Below are 22,135 nucleotides of genomic sequence, written 5' to 3' on the forward strand. Positions count from 1 at the left end.
TGAGTTGAGTGTCCCTATACATGAAAAAGGGAATACCTAGGAATTGTAGAATCATGGAACATCAGTGCTGGTGGAAACGAACCAGACATAGACAAGGTAGAATTACATCTTACAACTAACAGATGTTACGGTGTGGAAAAAAAAAAAAAAAAAAAAAATCGAGGCGTTGTGAGGGTTGCAGGGAGCTGTTTGGTATTTGGCGGCTGGGCTCACGGACAGGGCCACTCACTCAACAAGCCCCTTCTCAGCCGCCCAAGCACATGCTCCCCGCCCACTCTATCCCATCTCCCATATGCCGCCCACTTCCCTCAGCTTTCCCCGCCCACTCTTGAATGCCCTCAAGAAATAAATAAAATATATTTGTGGTGGATTTGTTTGTGTGAAAGTCACTCTCTCCTCTCCCTCTTCTCCATTCTTCCATGGGTCTGCCTCCCTTTCCCTCCCCCCACCCAGAGGCTCCGCGGCTCACAAAGACCCTATGATGGTCTCCTCAACAGTAGAGCCGAGCACCCCTACCACCCCTCCTCTCGCCAGCCATCGATACCCCCATTATGTTGCGGCCTCCCCCGTCCTCTTGTGTGGGGGAGGGGTGGGTATGGGGGGAAGGCACCTTACTGTTGTGGTGACAAATATTTATCTACTCGTTGTGATCCCTCCTTCTCCTTCTTTTCTTCTTCCTCTTCCTCCTCCTCCGTTCTTTTCTCTTCACCTTCCTTTAGCATTGCCTGACCACCAACAACGCCACCACCATCACCACCACCACCATCAATAACAACAACAATATCGCCACCAGCACCATCACCAACAACAACAACAGCACTGCTACACAATCAGTATATTCCAATAGGGATGAATTAAGGAGCTGTGGTTTCATGGTTTAGTTAAATCTACAGGTTAAATGATATTGATGAGTAATTTCTTGACGAGATCGGTATTAGAACAGTGATTATGGTGGTGGTGGTGGTGGTGGTGGTAGTCGCGGAACCAATGGTGGTAGAAACATCGAATATAAATCAAAAGGGACAGGAGTGGATGTGGTGGTGGCTGCGGCGTTGATGGTGAAGCAGCAGTGATAGCGGAGGTGTTATAGAGAGTTAATGGTGAGTGTGGTGGTGACATACAGAATGCCTGTGGTTACCTCCATACACCCATGCCCTTCACCCCTCCCCCCCGCCGTGCCCATCACACAGTAGCTGCCCATTGACCCAGGAGAGGCATGGGGCTCAGGGCAGAAAAATGCTAACCCTCCAGTGAGCTTAAGGGAGAAAATCCAGCGTGCGGCAGCGTGTGGGTGGGACGTGGAGGTTCGTGGAGTGTGGACAGGTGATGGGCGTGCTCGACCACCCACAAGGGGAGGATTTATGACCTAGCGCGGTGGTGATGAACTGTGAGGGAAGGAGGTGAGTTTCTTCAGCCTCCTTTACCTGCCCATACCTGCCTGTCTGCCTGCTACTGTTCCTCACTCCCTCCCTCTCCCTCTCTCTCTCTCCATCTTCCCTTGTCTTTCTTTCTCTTTCTCGCTACCTTTCCTTCCTTCACTATCTCCGTTACGTTGCCCTTCTCTCTTTCAGCGGTTTTTTTTTTTTTCACCACTCATTCTCCCATTTTCCCTTTTATTTACTTTCTTGCCATCTTACTTTGTTTTTTTTTTCTTTCTCTACCATTCTCTCCCATTTCTCAGCCACTTCCTCTCCTTTCCTTCTCTCTGTCTCTCTGCATGCGTTTTTCACTTTTCCTATCAATCTCTTTCCCTTTCTCAAATGACCTATCTTATGTTCCCTCTCTCGTTTCTTTCCTTTTTTCCTTAAGTTAGTTTCTTCTCGTCTCTGTCCCTCTATAAGTCACTCCCTCCCCATGCACTCTTCTGCTTTCCTGTCCTTCCTTCCTTCCTCTTTTAATTCTTCGGCCGCCAGGAGGAGCCGTGGAGGAGTTATTAGTACCGACCTCGGACACACAAAGACGCAGTTTACCTTTGAGGTCGAGAGGTCACCAAGAATTCTATTTAAAGGCTACTCTTTGAATCCATCCATCATTGACTCTCTCTCTCTCTCTCTCTCTCTCTCTCTCTCTCTCTCTCTCTCTGGATGTAAAGAAATTAATTAGATTGTTAACTCTTTAGAACATGAGAAGATAAGAGAGAGAGAGAGAGAGAGAGAGAGAGAGAGAGAGAGAGAGAGAGAGAGAGAGAGAGAGAGAGAGAGAGAGAGAGAGAGAGAGAGAGAGAGAGAGAGAGAGAGAGAGAGAGAGAGAGAGTGAGGTGGGGTGGTGGTGGAAGCGCAATTTACGTAGTTAGGTATTTGATCTGTCGAAAATAATTTGAATATTTGAGTGAACACGATCGATGAATACGAGGAGAGGAGGATGTGTAAATAATGCCAATGGGAATAGTTTGCTGGCTTACTTGGTGATCTGAAGGAGGAGTGCAAGCATGGAAAAGGCATCGTAAGTCGTGCACCAGGAAAAAGCCTTAATGAATTCAAATATGGAGACAGCATCACGCCAGTCTTACATACTATAATTAAATGCGCACGCACACACACTGTCACCGGCATAATATGGAGATCACCTCTTGATTTCCTCACACAATGTAGTCTCTCTCATGTTCCCCAAAGCACAGACCAACGCCTCTTAGCCCCTCCAGACAGACTGTCATTCCCTCTACAGCGTCCATACAGAAACCATCCCTCCATGAACCACACAGCTACACACAGGCCACCCCTTCCACCTCCTCTGCTAGACTCCCGCAGTGAGGTAACGCTCCCACCCCCGTTCACCCACTCCCTCGCTGCTATTGTCTTGTGTTCGCCGTAACTCCTCGACTCTATTCTGCCTCATAAACTTGCATTGGCCTCAACCCGCAATTCGGGTGTCGTCGCGGTGGCGTTTACCTGACATTCCTGTGTCGCGGTGGCAGGAATGTCGCGGCAGCCACAGGAGCAGCGGTCACAGCGGCGACTCAAAGTGAGTAATGGAGTGAAGAAGATTGTGGCCGCCGTTTTAGCACCCCAGGCTGCCTCTGTTCAGAGCCACCAACGGTGCCCCGCGCGCCCCTGCGTGTGAACTGTTTGACTGCCACACTGGGCCTGGGCACCACTTCATGGCTTCGCGCTGCACGTCTTCCACCTTCTGACACCATGGTATTTTGTGTGCAATACCCGCACTGCTCGATCATATCCAAACTATATAATCAACAGTCCCTGTCCAAGGTGTCTGAATGTCTGCACCTTACATGCCTTGCCCTGTGGAAACGCCTGTTGAGTGAGCATTACAGTTACTTTTAAAGCATTACATAGCGTGATGTGATGGCACTGTGTACCGCCATGCTATCCCGGAGCCCAGATGATTGCATGCGGCATTAATTAATTGGTGCTGAGGATGAAGTGAAGAGTCACGACTTGCTCACTGCCAACACCTCTTGTCTGTGTGTTCAACTGTGGACAAGTGATGGCTGGACACCACTCTGTTCAATGGATTTCTTGAGTTACAGCTAGTTATTCGTAATATGAAACCTCTAGCATTTTTTCTTTTATATTAACTCACTTAAGAGAATGTTGGGTGCTTTGAGTGATTGATTGGAGTCTTCTTCCGGCAGCAAGATTATGCAGCCACATAAAATATAAAAAATTAGCTTATTAATAATGCGTAAGGGACAATATGCGCTATACTTCCTCCTAACTTCATCAAATATTTGCATTTGTTTTTCGTTACAAATATATCTCTCAGAGTCAGCCCTTATTCATATTTTCTCTTCACACGCTGTCATTTATGACTCCGTAAAAGATTTTCCTTCAAAAGAAACGGTATTTTAATATCTATTAGGCTGAATACACACTCACAGGAGCCAATGAAGGAGCGTGGGAACCCGGAGCCCCGCCCACGTCCAGGGGAAGCAGCTCGCTACTGGTAGAGCGTTAATCCCGCCCAGTGATCCTGCTCCGCCCCCGCCACGACTGGGAGGGGGCAAATAATGCAGAGGAAGGGTGAGGAATGAGTCATTCTCTCGCAGCATCCCTGGACACTGCTAGACCAAGGACCATGGCGACCAAGTCAACTTCATCAAGATCTTTGTGTTGTGGTAATTCGTCAAGAACGCACAAGGCTGATAACGGCCGTATTAGTGAGTCACGCCTTAAAGATGCTCCACAGACCGCACATTTGTTGATATGAATAAATACTCATTATTGATTGTGATATTACTTCTTATTTACTACTACGGTGTTTTTGCATGACTTATTAACTATTTTCTAAACTTGAGTTTCTATCACCTTGCAAAATTAGTGATTAAAGAGAGAAAATTACGGTCTTATATAATTATATATATATATATATATATATATATATATATATATATATATATATATATATATATATATATATATATATATATATATATATATATACATACATACATACATATATATATATATATATATATATATATATATATATATATATATATATATATATATATATATATATATATATATATATAATTTATTTTATTTGTGTGACGAACGCGATTTGATAATTAGGTCAGTGCTACTACTGACTGCCATCGTAGTTAAGCCATCCATTGGCAGTAGTGACAAACAAATGATATATGTTGTTAACTAATGATGGGTTGGGTTAATGGCAGGTGAGCAACGACTGAGTTCACCAAGTTTTGAGGCAGGGATTCGTTTTAGGATGGTACACTCAATTATTAATAAGCGTCTTGTATTTTAATGACTTGTAACGGGTTGTAGTGGAGTATTTTCTAAGATATTTCGTTTTGAGTGGAGGTTTGTTAAGGGTTCGTCGTCAATGAGAATAACACCCGTATGAAAAAAAAACCCCGTCAACTCAGACTTGTGGCAGAACAAAGCTATTCAACACGCGAGTCACAGTTCGGCTCTGATAATGAATGGTCTGTGCTCCTTAGGACGATGATTAGGAGTGCCGTATTTTTATTTTATTTATTCATTTATTTATTTTATTTTATTTTTTTGCTGCATACATTGATCTGAGTTTTATCAATTTTTTCAGTTGATTAATATCTTTCGCACTCACTGATATGCCTATCTACATTCTTCTTAAACATTGATCTAGCGATGTTTTGGATCCTGCGTGAGCGTGGATCCGTGGTAGTTAGCCCCTTTCTTAAATTTGAATTGATAATAATACACATCACCATTTTTGCATTCTTTTGTTGAAAAATTAATACATTTATGTTAGTAGCATGTAGCAATTGGATTAAATAAAAATATACATGTAACATTTCTTTTATTGTGGTAAGCCATTTTTTTGTACTTTTATTATTTGCTCTCTCTCTCTCTCTCTCTCTCTCTCTCTCTCTCTCTCTGTCTCTTTTTTTTTTTTTTCCTCTTGCAGACATTTAATGCAACTATTTACAAAACGAAGGGCAGCAAGAAATGGACAGCTACAACACACTGGTTATCCTCCTAGCAATGGTCATGTTAAGCTTAGCTCTTCAGATGGAAAAAAAAAAAAAAAAAAAAAATATATATATATATTGTATAGTGTGTGTGTGTGTGTGTGTGTGTGAACTTACATTATGCAATTATTTGAATGGAGGGAAGGGTAAGAAGGATTGCATGGTAACAAGTGTTAAGAGTTTTCTTTCCCCACTCATGGACTGTTGTTGAAGATTAGCTGATGCAAGCATGTTCTACTTCACAAAGCCATTAAATTAAGACTAGGTAGAGTAGGGAAAGTGTCAGATAGCTACTGATCGACCTGTGGATCTGTCAAGGAAAAGAATTCAGTGTCATCATCTACAATTGGCTGATCTAAGGGATAATCTGATGGGTTGTTGCTGTTGCCACATTCCAGACATTCACACTCGGCAATGTTGTCGTACACGGGGCTGAAAGTCACGCCAGAATCACAATTAAGCTGAATGCGGATCTTCTCGAATCTTGAGGGTCTGCAGCAGTAGCAAGTGGAAACATACTTGGCTTGTCTCCCTGTGTGGTAAGCAGAGGTTTTTTGTTAATCCTTGTTTCTGAAATGACTATTATTCTTCTGCTACTCTTATTTAATTTATAATTGAAACAGTGATATATGTAATATAGAATGTCAATAAATCATTTATATGAATGCTAGTTTATATCTAAATTGAAAAGGGTAAATACACCTAAATCAAAGTAAATAATAGTATGCTACAACTTACTATTTTCATCTTTCCCGGCAGACTAGATTTTATTTTATAGGATCTATATCTTTGGAAAATTAATTGTGCAAATGAATAATCAACTGACTCAGATGTGGATGAGCATTGTACATACCTTGGCCCTTGAAGTCTGTGGATGAGTCACAGTGGCCAGAACACATCCTGAAGTCAGGCACAGGGTTAGGGTTCCTGCAGGTGCCCACTCGCCACGTGGACAGTTGGAAGAGTCCCACCGTCTCCGAGAGTGGAATAGCTTTAGGCTGGCAGTCTCCTGGTTACAAAAAAAATAAGTTACCTTTTAGAATTTATACTAAACCATTCATGAAATAACCATAATTTTTTTTCCAAATCCAGATTGGCAGATGTACCCAGAAAAATATTAGTTGTTTCTTAGTGTGCCATCATACCGAATAATTTGAAAACCACTATTGTATAGAAATTATTTTCAGTATTGTTATTTACATATAACATCAGGCACAGCCTTTGATTTTATGCCATGACATGACTTACTCTTTGGCTGCCGAGTCACATTACACAGCTTACAGCATCCAGACTCATCAAGCCTTATCTCATTTTCAGGGCATTCTGGGTCAAAGTAAGGACATTCCTTCTTCACAGCCAGTATAGTTGGCAAGTCGTTGCGTAACTCGCAGCTGTATTCATAACAGACATCTCCTTCACTCTCCCATCGCTCTCCAAGTGAAAACTCCTTCCCATCATCAACACAGTGAGTCTTGATACAATGACCGCAGCATTCAAAGCTGTGGAAGTAAAATTGTGCCAGTGATGTACAGCTTAAAGTTCACCATGCAATTCATTAATGAACTTTAACCAATACATCCAATAAAACTTTCTCTCTCTCTCTCTCTCTCTCTCTCTCTCTCTAAAAATAAACAAATAAATTAATAAACAATCTCTCAAAATAAATAAGCAAATAAATAAATAAATAAATAAACAAAATAAAAATAAATACAAAAATAAATAAATACATTTATATCCTCTTGGATATCCAATTGCCACAATGTGTTGGCCTGGAGGGTTACTACTTACTACTTGGGAGATCACAACAGCTGTGGTTACCTGCACCTTCTCTCTGGCTTAGCAGGCCTAAATCAATATCTGGAAGAATCCAAAAAGGACTGAACTATTTTATTTTTCTTGGCCCTTGCAATCATTTTTGGATCCTTGTGGATATTGATTCAGGTCTGCCAGGCTAGAGAGGAAGTGCAGCCAGGTCCTAAGCTCCCTCCTCAACAAACTGATTTCCTACCATTGGATATTCATGCATGTTCACACACTATGCTGATATCTGTTTGACTGGAATGCCTACTTTGCTATATAAGCCAACTACAACTGTTATATTGCCCCTAGAAATAATCCTTCAGGCCAACACACTGGGCTATGCATGCACCAGAGTAAAAATTAATGGCAAGGCACAAAACAACATGCTGACAAAGATCCAAGCTTGCAATTCTCACAAAGCAGGTAAGAACAGCAGCTGTCCTGCCACACTACACTGTCAAGGCATCATTGTTGTTGCCAACATTCCCTTCTCAACTTCTCCTTTGTAAAACTCTTGGTAAAAAAAGAATTTCATATGTTATTCATCTGATAGTAGCCGTTACAGGAGTCAAACAATAAAACAATATGCAGTCTCATACTATATTCACCCATGTATCACTGAAAAGTGTATTGTGTGTTTAGGTAAACTTTTGTTCATGCAATTGTTTTCTTACCTTTTTACCCTTCTGAACATCCTAACATTTCAGTTAATTATCATGGAAAAACTGAATTTGTTAGTTTGTTTGCCTCTATATTTATGATACAGAAATCAATAAATCTGTAAATGATCACAGGTATATAGGTTAAATTCCTGATTTACCATACCTTCCAGCTGTTGCTGGTTTGTAGATATAGCCAAGATCACAGTCACTGTCACATGTTGTTTCCTTCTCACGCCGTGTCACATTACCATCAGCTCCCTCAGAGCAGCTGATGGTCGTGCAGCTATCATTGGGATCTTGTACCTCCTCTCCTGCCTACAGCCATCAAGACAACATAGAATCAATATCTCTTGTTACTTTCTGCTTATTTACTCATTTATATAGTTTCATTGTGTTTATAATGCTTTGACTGTATCAACTTACTGGTATTGGATTATTTTCCAGGAGACAGGCAGTGCGGGTATAAGCTGGACAGCACTGGTCAGGGACTTCACTTGTCTGGTACACATACAGAGTCAGCTCAGCCTCAGTGGGCTGGCTGCACTGCACTTCTACTGTCTGGATTTGTATCTGGTCCTGGAGAACAAAGTAATGATGTTTGTATAAAATACATACATTGTGCAATTTTCTTGTTTTTATTTTTTTTTATTTTTCATCTTACTGTGCACAACTGGTTGCCAGTGGGGATCAGCTTTCAACATTGCCTAGTGAACTGAGTAGAAACTATGTTTTAAAATTTACTCTGGTATCACTGTTTGTTACCATATAAAGTTCCCTTGTTTCAATGCTTATAACATCATCTTGCTTCACCTTGTGACATGGTAACTGGGTGTTTGATGGACTATATTTGACTGTGTGGACCACCCTTGGGTTCTTATGTGCTCATTAAGAAGGATATTAGTACTTACATTGGTGTTCTTGGCACAGGTGTAAATAGTACAATGATCTTCAGAATGCCAAGTCTCTCCTACAGCTTTAACTTCACCATCTGTGACACACGACACCTGAAATGTGGCAGTAAACACTGCAGTGAACTGTACTAAGATCAGGTTTTTTTTCTAATATTATCAGATAACAATTACTAAATAAGGTTGGTGCATAGACTCATATTCTTAACCTCATAAGTTCCAGATAGAAAGTAATGCAAGGCAAGAAGAAATGTATCAAATACATTCACAAATCCCACAGATATAAGAAATGTCATTGACCCAAGCCACAAAAAGTAAGAGTGAATAAATATGGAAGTTTGTAAACACAAATCATTGGAAAGATGAATACTGGTGACATGATACTAGTACTACTGGAATACTAGAGCACACCCACCTGCACACATGTGCCACAGCACTGTTGAGGATATAGTGAAGAAGGTTCATACACCCATCCTGGTGGGCAAGTTTCATCACAAGAGTAAATTTTCTCCACCTTTTCTACTTTGCCTGCAGGAGTCCTGACACAGTCAACACTTCGGCAGCCATTCAATGGGTCATGCAGTGTGTCTCCAACCTGAGAGTAAAATGCAATGCATTAAAATACAGAATTACAGGATGGTCAGTTGAGCATTTTGTTTATTGTATTATTATAACCTGCTGAGGAGTAAAAGACACACAGTAAAAGAAATACTCACTTCAATCACTTCATAGTCATCAATACAGGCTGTCCTGACAATGTTGGGACAGCAGGTGTTTGGGACCTCCAACACCTCAAGCTGGTAATCACCGTAGTCAGGATGCTCAGTTTCCGGAGGACAGATTGTATGAGCACACTGATGATGAGGTTTGCCATCCCCATCTTCCTTACAAACACACTTAAGGCAGTTGCCATCTTGCCAAGTCTCATTCACCTGTACCAGAAATTAGATTTGTTTATTGAAAGATAGATATGGTACTAAAATTCCAGTGTCAGACAGGATTCCTCACGTGCACACTAATTATGTCACCAAGATAAACAGCTAGACCATCAGCTCTTTATCCAACAGATTCTGAAGTGAGTTGGCTATTCATTTTATTCCTTATAATACATGACTCTCAATCCTGATTCTTAAACCAAAATATGAAATGACAAGACAATTAATAGTTGATATGTGCATGTGTTAAGAGTATGGAAAATAGCCATCAATTAATCCGGGTCAAAGTTTGATTTGATTATAAAGTGTTACAGAAAAGTACTCAAGACTGTATGGACAAATGTAGTATCACTTGGTAATGACAAATTATGAGTGACCTACAGCATTATAGAGACTTTTACCTTGTACAGCTTCTTCTCTGTAACTCCTGGGAACTTTATGGCCTTTGATGGCACTGGGAACTCATGGGTGTAGATGCAAACATCAGGAGGCAGTTCTGAGAAAATCAAAATGTTAGGCAATGCTCTTGCTACTAGTTGATTTTGTCCTATTGAGATTGTAGACCTGTGGAACTTCTGGTTTAGGTCACTTTAAAGAATTTTTCCTAGCAAAGGACTGGTGTTAAAGGTAAAAGTCTGAAAATGTTAATACCTTTAGGAGACATGAACATAAGGGATCCAAGAGTTAAGAGTGAATGTCAGATAGCTAAAGATGGTAATGAAGACAGAGTTCTGATGTCAAGGAGTAGCAACTGGCCTTGTGAGGTATGCAAGACAAGTACAAGCTATAATTCTACTATATGTGATGACCAGATGCTTGGCAGGTGTGATGGAAGCAATGAAAAATCTGAGTAATGGGAGGTCAACAGAAAAGCATGGCATTACAAATTAAAGTAAGAATTGAATAAATGCACAAGATATGTAGGACAGCATCAAGAAGGGAAAGTGTATCAGAAGAGTGGATCAGTTTTAAATATAATGGCATGAAAGACAGTTGCAAAATATCCTTTTTGGTCGTGTAACTTATGCATTGATGGTATTATATTAGAAATAAAAATGTGTAGATTGTGATGAATTCTTATAATTACCACATTTCTTTTTGGGACAGCACTCATCTTCCTTTAGTGGCTCCTCCACCAGGTTATGGAAGGCTGGACATGTCAGGGTGGAGCACAGACCAGTGCACTCTGCTATGTATTTAGGACAGCAGCCAGTGGTGTCTAGGATCATATCTTCTCCTAAAAGTAAACAGTTTATATCACAGCCTTATTCAGTGCTATGGGTAGAAAATATAATGTTTTTTTGAATAACCTGTTTCATGATTTCACCATACATAAAAAGATAGTACATCTAATACCATGTCCATGTTTATACTTTTGCAGTTTCCTATATACAATTAGACGTACCTTCATCCAGGTCTTCTTCTTTCAACTTTTCAGGTGGTGGGCAATCTTCAGGATCCAGACAGACACAAGCATACTGAGGACAAAGACCCGGGGCCTCTATTTTCTTAAGTTTCTGTCCATAGCCACAACCGTCCTTTGGCTTTGTGGGTTCAGTACAATTTTCAGGTACAACTATCTTGCAATGTTTCAGTGGGCCACAGCAATCATCTCCAGTGCCAGGAATCTGCCAAAAGAAAATATAACTTTAAGTTAACTTATAACCATTAGATCTTTCTACAAAACCATTGCAAACTCAAAAAAAAATTAGATGGAGAGAATGAATGCTACCAATTAATCAAACTTGCATGGAGCATAGATTCAGATCACTAACCTCCTCAAGAACATATCCTTCTTCACAAAGCAACTGGTGAGGACAAGTTTTGGTACTGCAGGAACTGCCTTTTTCTGTGCAATGACAGGTAGTGCATGGATCTGTCTGCCATTCATCTCCAATGCGGTGACCCTCATCATCACAGGTTCTGCAGTAGCTCTCATTCACACATGAGCCCTTGTCAAGGACCTGTGTGATGTACAAACAGGCAGCTGTTTTAATTACATAAAAGGACAAGATTGACTGAAATGTGTGCAAACTTAAAGAAAAATTCTAGTATAATCAATCTTCAAAGAGAACTTAGTAAAATGAGGCAGATAATGCATCTTATAATCATACAGTATTTGAATACTTACAAAATCATTCACTATAATAAGTTTATTTAATTCATAGGAGAAACTATTCATGATAATTAAATGAAAGTAGATAGATACTTGAAGGGAAGAATTATGTCAATAGCTGAACAAAATTTATAAAGATCAATTATGCAGGTTTTCAACAAAATTTTTTTTTTTTTAAAGACTTTTGCACTGCCTGGTGATACAGCAGCAATGATGATTTAAAAATAAAAAAAATTAAAAAGGAACAAAAGGAGTACAGGCAACTCCTGCTTAACAAAGGTTCACACAATGAAATTTCGCTACAACGAATGTTTCCTTTTACTACCATCTGCTCGTTTAACGAACTCTAACAAAATTTTATCCAGGTAATTTTTGAATACACCAGCGCCTCTCGTCGACAAAACGCGCACCACTCACTCCCCATAGTTCAAAACAATAACAGCGTCAACAGCAGCACGTCTTCCCTGGGTCAACATGCCACCAAAACGCCCTGCAATGTCACCTAGCGTTGCTACGAAGATCAGGAAGTCTCTTACTCTCAAAGTGAAGCTGGATATTATTCACAGACACAAGAGAGGCGAGAAAACTAATAGCATTGCTCACCACTGTATATTGAAAGAATTCCCTCAGGGGAGACATGAATTACACATGATGATGATGATAAGAGTAATGACAATGAGTCTGGAGGAAAGAAACCTACCATGCCCTCAGGACAAGTGCAGCCATCAACAGAGGAGATAGGACAAGAATCAGGATTCTTCTCAAGCTCCTCATAGTTATCACACGTGCGTACACAGCCTGGCCCACATGCCTGGTACTCCTGGCCTGTTGGTGAAAAGATTTGCTGTAACATGCTGATTAATATACAGTATACAAGATCCAATGAGACCAGCCAATGATCATGGGTGAATAACATACATGCAAACATTACATACCTCCATGACAAGTTTTAGGGCAAAGTTCTTCAGATCGCCAATTGAGGCAGATGTCCAGGTCAGCACAGCGCCTTGCATAAGCCTCCAGGGCATGGCAGGCGGCTACCTGAGGCTCACGGCTACCACAAGAATCAAGTTGACAGGATGACACATAGGCTACTGGGTCCTCCACTGGGTGACACTGGGAGAAAATTCAATAGTGACTGTCAGAGAATATAACTAGACTTTTTTCTCTTAAAGTAAAAGAAAGAGAAAATTAAAATCCACTTCTTAAATCATCTAGTGTAATCCTCTATATCAGATTATCTATTTTTGGCACTACATTCCATTCACTTAAGAATCTGCTTTTGCACATACTTTGTAAAGAAGATTATAAAAGACTGGCAAAACAAGTTTCCAAAAAGAAAGACTGTAGTTGCTTTAGAGTTTAGAGCATAACAACAGGTAACTTTGTAAAATGCATATTCATGGAATATTTTGTGTAGAGAGAAGATAAATCAAACAAAAATGTTTCAATACAACAAAATACCTTAAGTATGTGGCAGCAATCAAAGAACAGGAAGGATTCTTACTTTGCCAAAGAGATCTTCATCCATGATGGTAAGGCAGGGGTCCGCTTCAGGTGGGAGCAAAGTACAGAACAGCTCTTCTTTCTTCAGTATACCACAGCTTGCTGGTTCACCCTCCAGAAGCCAACTGCGTCCAAATTCATCCACGGTATCAACCAGGCCAGTATCACGAGCCAAAAAGTCATCCTTTTTGTTATGGTTGCAATTACCTAAATACAGAAAAGGCAAGTTAAACTCTGTTTTTTTTTTCCTACATAAACAAGTGTAGTCACTTCTGAATTTTTAGATGTGACAGCCACAATATTCATCAAAATGGTTCTTTGCCTCTCAACTTGTGACAGACTTTATAGATCTGACCATTTCAGAAAGCAGAGCATTATTACTCATGTTAAAATAATATATCATCCTGCAAAGTGTTGCATTACACATTATCATTACTTTCCAATCATATAAGGCTTTATGCTAACTATCTATAATGTTGTTTATAAATAATAACAAAGATTTTTTTTTACACACATTCACAAGTCTTGGGATGTTTTATAGCTTTACAAATACATTACATTTTCATGCAGATACATTTTAACTCACCACACAGTCCTTCTGTCTTGTTAAAGTAGAGGGCTGAGGGAAGGCTAATTGCAAAACCAAAGTTGTCCATGAAATAGGTCACTTCTAGTTGTATATCAGGAATGGCAGCCATAACCTGAGAAGGGAAATTGACATATACTCAGTCTTAAAAAATCTCTTCATCTCTTTTGCAGGCCTCTTTGTTAACTTAACAGTCACTCATTATTTCCTTTTCAGATTTGCAACTCAACAACTTATCAACTGGTGATCAGAGACCCCTCTTACTATACATATAATAAAACAGATAATATAAACTTTACAATCTTATATAAAATACCAATCTAGAAGCTTAAATAATGAAGCACCTGTGTTAAGTCTGGCTGTTCCAGGGAGAGCCATGGGGACCTGTATGGGAAGACATACATCATCTCCTTGTCAACGGTCACTTGCACCCCTCCTGCTGCTAATGACTTAGCTGCTATGAGCACTTCATGATTGTCATATAAGATGGTGACAGCATCAGTACATACTGTCACTGGCTGAGGGGTGCACTGCTTGTTGTTTGTGATCACCTGTTAATAGGAAAAAACTATTGTAGTCAGTGGTATCTTAAAAAATCATTCTAAGAAATTTAATCTTTGGAATGCTTTCTCCTTGCTTAACTTAATGATCTCTGATTTCATGCTTGCAATGTTTAACTTGAAATTAAGTGGCAAAGAGGATGATTATAGTAAAACTTTAAGGCTATGTTACACATGATACTATACAAAAGCACAGCATTAGGTTAGGATAGGATAGATAAATTCAGTTATTGCAATTCACTCTGTTTATGAGCTAAATGTGCACTGCATCATCCGCCAAGCTCTATTGAATTGTACTTTTGTAGAATAGTTTTAAGATTGTTTCCTGAGCAATTTTGTAATAATTTGGAAATCTGATCAATATAAAAGGGTCACAATTCTATCATTAAAGTTAATAGCAAGTGTTATATGTTGCTTCAAGACTTACCTGGAACTTGTGTTGGCCACGAGGATTCTTATCTCGTGCTGCCACAAATGAACACTCTCCATTGAAGGTGTAGTTGAGACGATCAAAGGTAGTGTAGTGTGGGTCTCCATAACCCTCACACACACAGTCACGGCAACGTTCAGGTGGAACACACTGATCACCCTTGCGCACCAAGCCAGGGGCACAGAAACAGCCTGGGGTGCAGGAGCCCTCCTCTGGACACTGGCTTTCATCAAGTGTCTCACACTGTTTCTCACACTTTGAGCGGAAGCAATCCTGGTAGATCTCCCCAGGACCACATTCCTTGTCTGAGAATAAGAGACAGGTGTGTGTGTGTGTGTGTGTGTGTGTGTGTGTATATATATATATATATATATATATATATATATATATATATATATATATATATATATATATATATATATATATATATATACACAGTGGTACTTCGACATATGAATTTAATTCGTTCCGTGACGATTGTTGTATATAAAAAAAATCGTACATCAAATAAATTTTTCCCATAGAAATTAATGGAAATAGAATTAATTCATTCTTGTGATATGAATTTTCTCCCCCCCAAAATTAACATGCTTTAAATACCAACCAAATATAGGTTTAACGTAAGATAAATACAATGTTTATTGTATGCATAATATAAATGAACTACAGTATATTGCCCTAAATAACAACTTAACCTGCAAAACTCGAGACACATCGATATATGTTCATCATGCAAGACTCAGGGTACACCGATAGACGTTTAGGCTTTTTATGGCTATATTTTGGCTATTTTCTTCCTGTTTTCTTTGCTTGTGAGCTGGCAACACTCATCAGGAGTAAACATATTCTCTACATGACTGTGTCACCAATGATGGATGGTGGGAGCGACAGTGATTTCATTGTGTCTGATTCCGCCACCTCTCCCACGCGCCTTACTTCTATACCTCGGGTCTCTCGTCATGTTATGGGGAGACAACTTTTGAATGAGAGTGGTATCAGAACAGGAGAGAGAGAGAGAGAGAGAGAGAGAGAGAGAGAGAGAGAGAGAGAGAGAGAGAGAGAGAGAGAGAGAGAGAGAGAGAGAGAGAGAGAGAGAGAGGGGGGGAGGGTACAAGGAGCCCGTTTTCTATCGCTCTAGCCAAGGCCGCTGAACCCGATCGGACACAAGGTCACGTAAACCGATGATACTACCTCATTCAACCTGTGATACTTTGGTAACCATGACATCTAGAGACTTCTGGTTTTTTGCATTGCAAGGAGGAAGAGTTGCTTGCTGGCAGAACACCATTTGTATATATATTGTGTATATATATATATATATATATATATATATATATATATATATATATATATATATATATATATATATATATATATATAGGTACTGTATATACAAATATATTTACATCTACTTATCAAGATTCTATTGATTTCAGATTATAGCATCATTCCAATTAACAAGAAAATTAATTTTATTATAAAAGTGTTAATTAGAATCCACAGATCTTAACTGGACTAAAATTTTGGTTTTGTCTGACTCAAGACGACGGAAAGCCACCTCCAGCCCTAGCCCTAAAAAGCACAATTTCCTGCCTTTCAAAGATAAACTTGAGCTTATAAGAAAGTATGAGGCAGATATAGCTCACAGTGTCATTGCAACACAAATACGTGTCCCTAGATCAACAGTATTAACAATTTGGAAGAACAGGGACAAGTACCGCGAGACCACAGCAAGTGTTTTTATTTCCAAAAATGTACTGTATAGCACCCTAATGAGTTTAATAAAAAAAAGTTATATATAAATTAAGCCTTTAATAGTACTGATTTAGTCTATGTTAGTGTTTTCTAGAGGTTATATGATGTTTTGAGGGGGTCTAGGTTGGAGGTTGGTCCTTATCCCCCTAATTCTTAAATATCTTATGGGAAAAATTGCTTCACGATTCGAATAAATGCTGATTCGACCAATGTAAAACCGCCCTAACCCCCATCAAGTTGCGAGGATCCCCTGTATATCTATATATATAAATATATATATATATATATATATATATATATATATATATATATATATATATATATATATATTAGGCAACCCCCGCTTAACGAAGGTTCACACAGCGAAATTTCGCTACAACGAATGTTTCCTTTTACTACCATCTGCTCGTTTAACCAACCTCGCTTTAACAAAATTTTATCCAGGTAATTTTTTTCAAGTTTGAAACCTCCGCCGTATCACGCAAGCTGACAGGCTTTTGAATAAACCAGCGCCTCTCGTGGACAAAACGCGCACCACTCACTCCCCCTAGTTCAAAACAATAACAGCGTCAGCAGCAGCTCATCTTCCCTCGCTCAACATGCCACCAAAATGCCCTGCAATGACGCCTAGCGTTGCTACAAAGACCAGGAAGTCTCTTACTCTCGAAGTGAAGCTGGATATTATTCATAGACACGAGGCGAGAAAACTAATAGCATTGCTCACCACTATGGCTTGACTCTATCTACTGTCTCTACTATTCTCAAGTCAGCAGACTCTATTAAGAAGGCTGGTGAGACCATATCTTCCTTGCAAGCTAAAAGAACCACCTGAACTCGTGACTCTGCAATGGATAAAATGGAAAGCCTTGTGGAAATGTGGTACATAAGTTTTGCATGTGGTACAATGATGTGCCCTTTATCTACATTCCACAGGTTGCCAGTTAGTCTCTCCCGTTTCACTCTCTCTCCCTTCATAAATTTAAGATCATCAACATTATAAAGTTACGTACATACATACATTAGTGTACATTATAATGACTTAAATTAAACTATCTAAATGTTTAGCTTCATAATTTTTACTTTCATTGAACCTTTCATTGTACTATGATGTACTCTCACTTTGTTTACTCTCAATGGAAGTTCAAGTCAGGGATCAAACTTATTATAATCGGTTCGCTTAATGAAAATTCGCTTAACGAACGTTTTTTTAGGAACTTGACCCATTTGTTAAACGGTGGTTGCCTGTATATATATATATATATATATATATATATATATATATATATATAAAAGCATCCAGCTTAGTTTCCTATTATGTTTAATGGTTTCAAGAAATACAGAGTTCTTATCAACACAAGACAGAGGCAAAACAGAAGACCAAACAAATGCAGGAAAACTCACAGCATTTTGTGGTAATACGCCAGTCTGAAATGGGAGCATCAGGATTCTTCTCTAGACACTTTGAGACATAGTGGGTGAGTGCTTGGCAGCGGCACTCCTCCTCATCACCCTTGCTGGCCAGACAGTCGCACATGGTATCAAAGCAATTCTTGATGAAGGGTGAAGGGTTAACCATCTTGTGACACTCGGTAAATGGTTCCAACCTGTTGCATGAAAGGGCATCAATGGGGAAGATTATTAAAGAAAATACTTCTTGCTTGTCTTTTTTTTGTAATTTATCTTTCTCATATTTCTAACTACCAGTGCAGTATATAGGGCACTCTTTGTTTATCGATGTGGAAAGCCTATTACAGTAAGTCCTCGTTTTACACTAGTTTAGTATATGATAAATTCGCAGATACGATAATTGACAATTACTACCATTTTTTTCAATTTACGATAAAAAAATCACACTTACAATATTTGAAATTCCCGCCGCCTGTGAATGTGGCGCTGCACTGTGACCAAGTTGGACCAACAACAAACCAGCCACTTTCGCCCCAGCACGACAAATAACAGTGAGACTGTGCTTGGTGATTTACTTACATTATTCTCTGCATTTAAGACCAATTCCTGTCCAAAATGTCACCGAAACGTAATTTGGATCTTGGTGAAGAAGTGGGTAAGGGTGAACGAGCCAGGAAAAGTTTAATGTTGGAAACGAAGCTTGATATAGTCAAGAGAAAAGAACTTGGGGAAGGCTTGTCAGCTATAAGCCATTCCCTGAATTTACCACAGTTGCTACTGTTTTGAGGAATGCTTCAAGTGTTAAGGAGGCAGCAGCTAATGCATCAAGCCTGCAGGTAAAATTGCTGACAAAACATCAGGAACCCATTATGGATCGGATGGAGGGTTTACTTAAAATTTGGATAGACAGCCAAACACGCCAGCATGCCCCACTCTCGTTGAGCCTCATTTCAGAAAAGGCCCTGTCTATTATTGAAACCTTGAAGGTTGAGATGGATGTTTGTTTACTTTTTTTTATTCACTTTCATACTGAGCTGGAATGTATTCCTATCAAATACATGTTAAAACGGGTTCGGTTTACACTAATTTTGGTTTACAATAGCTTTTTGAGGAACGCATTTCTAGTGTAAAACGAGGACTTAGTGTACTGATGTCAGGATGACAGGCATTTTTAATGCATTTATCTCTCCAAAATCCTTATCATACATAAATGCCACAATGACAGCCAGTAATGATCAATAGTCTGGAAGTTATAAAAGTACTTGGCATTCTTTTTTCTTTCATTTCATTTTTATATATTCTCCTTGTCACCTATTTTTTACCTATTTTGTTCACAATGGTAAATTTTGGTATAACACCAAAGTAAAATAGAAAATACTGGAATTTACAACAGTCTATATCAATGAAAAAACCTGACAGTAAATAAAGAACACATGGAAAATAATGTATAGCAAATACCACTCATGGAAAACTTACATTATTTTGTTGCATAACTCAAAAGCTTTGCTGGTCATTTTACGTGAACATTTTGGTTTACAATCATCGCCTTCCATACTCCAGGAATCACTTAATTCTTCAGTGCTGTGGGCTATTGACCCATCAGGTTTCACCCTCTCTTTATCTAGACCATCTGAATGCAAGCCACACAGACCTTCAACCTGATGTATTTGCTCTTCACCAAGCTGCAATATCAATTTGTTATCTTTAGTTCATAAATTTGTACAAATGAAAGAATGTCAAGAGATAACTAGCACATCAAAGTGAAGAATCATACAGCAGACCTTAAAGAGTTTCAGAGTCTGACAACTAATGTGATGATTGTAACAGAGTTCCCTAAGCTCTATGGGAAAGTCTTTTTTTGTTACAGAGTTAATGGAATCATCATCATGCTGAAAGTGCAATGTGGAGCTGCTGATTTTGTATCAAGCAAGACTGAGTTTTGAGGAGCCTCACTTCCTCCTTCTTCCTACAACTACATCTATTAACTTCTCCTTAGTTGTCTTAAATGCATAATTCCCAAGAAAACTTCCTGCACAGACTGAGCCATTATATATTTCCTAGGCAAGGCATCCATTAAGAGCACATTATGGTCCTTGAGAAATTAATAAAATTGCTGATACTATAGTGTGTAACTTAATGTGCTGAAAACCTTGTGGGCTGCAAGACTCACTGTGATGTTGATGTTCATTTCCACATTCCACTCCACACTGAAGTCAAACTTTTTAGACTCAAAATAGACAGTGTTGCCAACCCGAGAGACATCAAAAGTTTTGCTGGACGTCCCAATACGCTGAGCCTGGTGAGGAAAAGTACTTGGCATATTCAATGAATACTTAAATAAACTAAGAATCATAGTACAAAGCTATGATCAACTATTTTTAGATAAGTTTAAATTAAAAAGATATTCATGTTGTACATTTTGGCCAGACCATTACAGTAAACCACATATATCACCTGTGCAACTGTGTAGATGTGGTCATCCCAAGAAATGTGCATGTCTGGCTGGATGATGAGTACATGTTTCTCCAAAGTGATACTGAGGTACTGGGTACACTGATCATTCTCAGAACAGTTACTATGCACTGTAATAAAAAAAAAAATAAATAAATAAATAAGAAAATACTAATACAATTACCAATACTACTACATATACCTCTATTACTGATAACACTACAAACAAAAGCAAGAAGTGTCACACACTATCTCTGTGTCAATTTCTAATATGTATTTTACTTAAAAACTGATGAAACAAGGAATCCTGGCTGTTTAATCCACGCACTGAAATAATAATCTGTCATCTCTGATTCCTGAGTTTGAATCCTGCAGAAAGGAGGTAGTTTACTGTAATTGTTAAGTAACTGAAGAGTATTTCACATGCTGCTCTCACCTTGTCTCAGACTGTGATTAATATTGGGAATAGTGAAAGATGGCATAAGCCTCTACAGATGTCAATTTCAAAAATCCTTCTTGCACCATTAAGGACAGGCTAACTATCTAAACCTTCAAGAAGCAAGTCTCCAGAAACAAAGCTGATAGCTACAAAAAACAAACTGCACACTCCCACTCACCTGCAACCATCCAATCCTTATTAATCTTGTCCTGAGTCAAGATGTGGTTGCAGACCTCTATATCAATATTGGTGTTACCAAAGCTAGAAATGGTGCGACGCTCTATAGTGCATTCGGGCACTGGTTCTTTACTCGGCATAGTAGTGCTAGTAATAGGTGGAGGACTGCCCAGTGGCTCTGTAAATCACAGAAAGAAAAAGGTATTAAAAATTACCTGGAAAGGAGAATTCTGATGCTACAATATCACAGATGAAATCTTAATTTAAATAATAAAAATTATAATAAAAAAAGATATTAAGGAGGGGGATTGTTGAATACTTACTGCATGCATACTTTGGACACTCTTCCTCCACAGGGTTCACCCGATACAGCTCCTCATTCATGCTGCAAATTGCAATCTCAAGCTGGTCCTGCAAAGATATTTCCTATTAACACAATCCATGACACAAAAACTTTGTTTTAAAATCATATTTAGTAGACAACTAATTCAGTTCAACAACAGGGATCTCTAGATAATAAAAATAACAGTTATAATGTGCACTTTTTGCAAAAAATGGAAACAATTACCATACATGGAATCCTTGCTTTGCCTTCACAATCACTATTCTTGATATCTGTCACCTAATTAGACCAAAACATTTCAGATTTTCAATCACTCACACTGTACACAACTCAAATCTTACTTGTGGGCACTTGGGAGGCACAGTGGAAGGTGTTGTGATTGATGGGATAGTGGTAACTTGCACACAGGTATAACGTGGGCAGGTGGAACGGTCTTCACTGTGGATGTACATGATGGTGAGGTTGTTGGGGCACTCCACGGCAGGGCATGGCAGTGGGGTGGATGGTGTTACTGGGACACATTCGTACTGTGGATAAGTAATATAATTTTATCAACTTTCCTGAAAATCCAACAAGCACAAGGTACAAACAAGATCTAAGAACTATAACTACAACCATAAAAGATG

At 39.1% G+C, this 22,135-nt stretch overlaps 1 protein-coding gene across 1 annotated transcript in view; it reads right to left on the bottom strand.

Moving 5' to 3' along the window:
* Positions 1-5,171: 5,171 nt before the first annotated feature.
* Positions 5,172-22,135, bottom strand: part of LOC123514067 — a 94,095-nt gene continuing 77,131 nt past the window's right edge. Inside the window, exons 66-90 of the mRNA XM_045271663.1 lie at positions 21,851-22,036; positions 21,490-21,577; positions 21,168-21,344; positions 20,554-20,681; positions 20,270-20,395; positions 19,576-19,781; positions 18,094-18,296; positions 14,935-15,242; positions 14,292-14,498; positions 13,948-14,062; positions 13,363-13,568; positions 12,791-12,971; positions 12,556-12,680; positions 11,515-11,703; positions 11,145-11,367; positions 10,827-10,976; positions 10,141-10,235; positions 9,521-9,736; positions 9,220-9,399; positions 8,805-8,900; positions 8,320-8,472; positions 8,060-8,211; positions 6,683-6,933; positions 6,288-6,443; positions 5,172-5,966 (exon numbers count right to left, since the gene is read on the bottom strand). Coding sequence (XP_045127598.1) covers positions 5,725-5,966; positions 6,288-6,443; positions 6,683-6,933; positions 8,060-8,211; positions 8,320-8,472; positions 8,805-8,900; positions 9,220-9,399; positions 9,521-9,736; positions 10,141-10,235; positions 10,827-10,976; positions 11,145-11,367; positions 11,515-11,703; positions 12,556-12,680; positions 12,791-12,971; positions 13,363-13,568; positions 13,948-14,062; positions 14,292-14,498; positions 14,935-15,242; positions 18,094-18,296; positions 19,576-19,781; positions 20,270-20,395; positions 20,554-20,681; positions 21,168-21,344; positions 21,490-21,577; positions 21,851-22,036 — 4,359 coding nt within the window. The 3' untranslated portion in view covers positions 5,172-5,724. The remainder of the gene's footprint in view (positions 5,967-6,287; positions 6,444-6,682; positions 6,934-8,059; positions 8,212-8,319; positions 8,473-8,804; positions 8,901-9,219; positions 9,400-9,520; positions 9,737-10,140; positions 10,236-10,826; positions 10,977-11,144; positions 11,368-11,514; positions 11,704-12,555; positions 12,681-12,790; positions 12,972-13,362; positions 13,569-13,947; positions 14,063-14,291; positions 14,499-14,934; positions 15,243-18,093; positions 18,297-19,575; positions 19,782-20,269; positions 20,396-20,553; positions 20,682-21,167; positions 21,345-21,489; positions 21,578-21,850; positions 22,037-22,135) is intronic.

The sequence above is a fragment of the Portunus trituberculatus genome, chromosome 37 (genome assembly GCF_017591435.1).
Source record: "Portunus trituberculatus isolate SZX2019 chromosome 37, ASM1759143v1, whole genome shotgun sequence".
NCBI lineage: Eukaryota > Metazoa > Arthropoda > Malacostraca > Decapoda > Portunidae > Portunus > Portunus trituberculatus.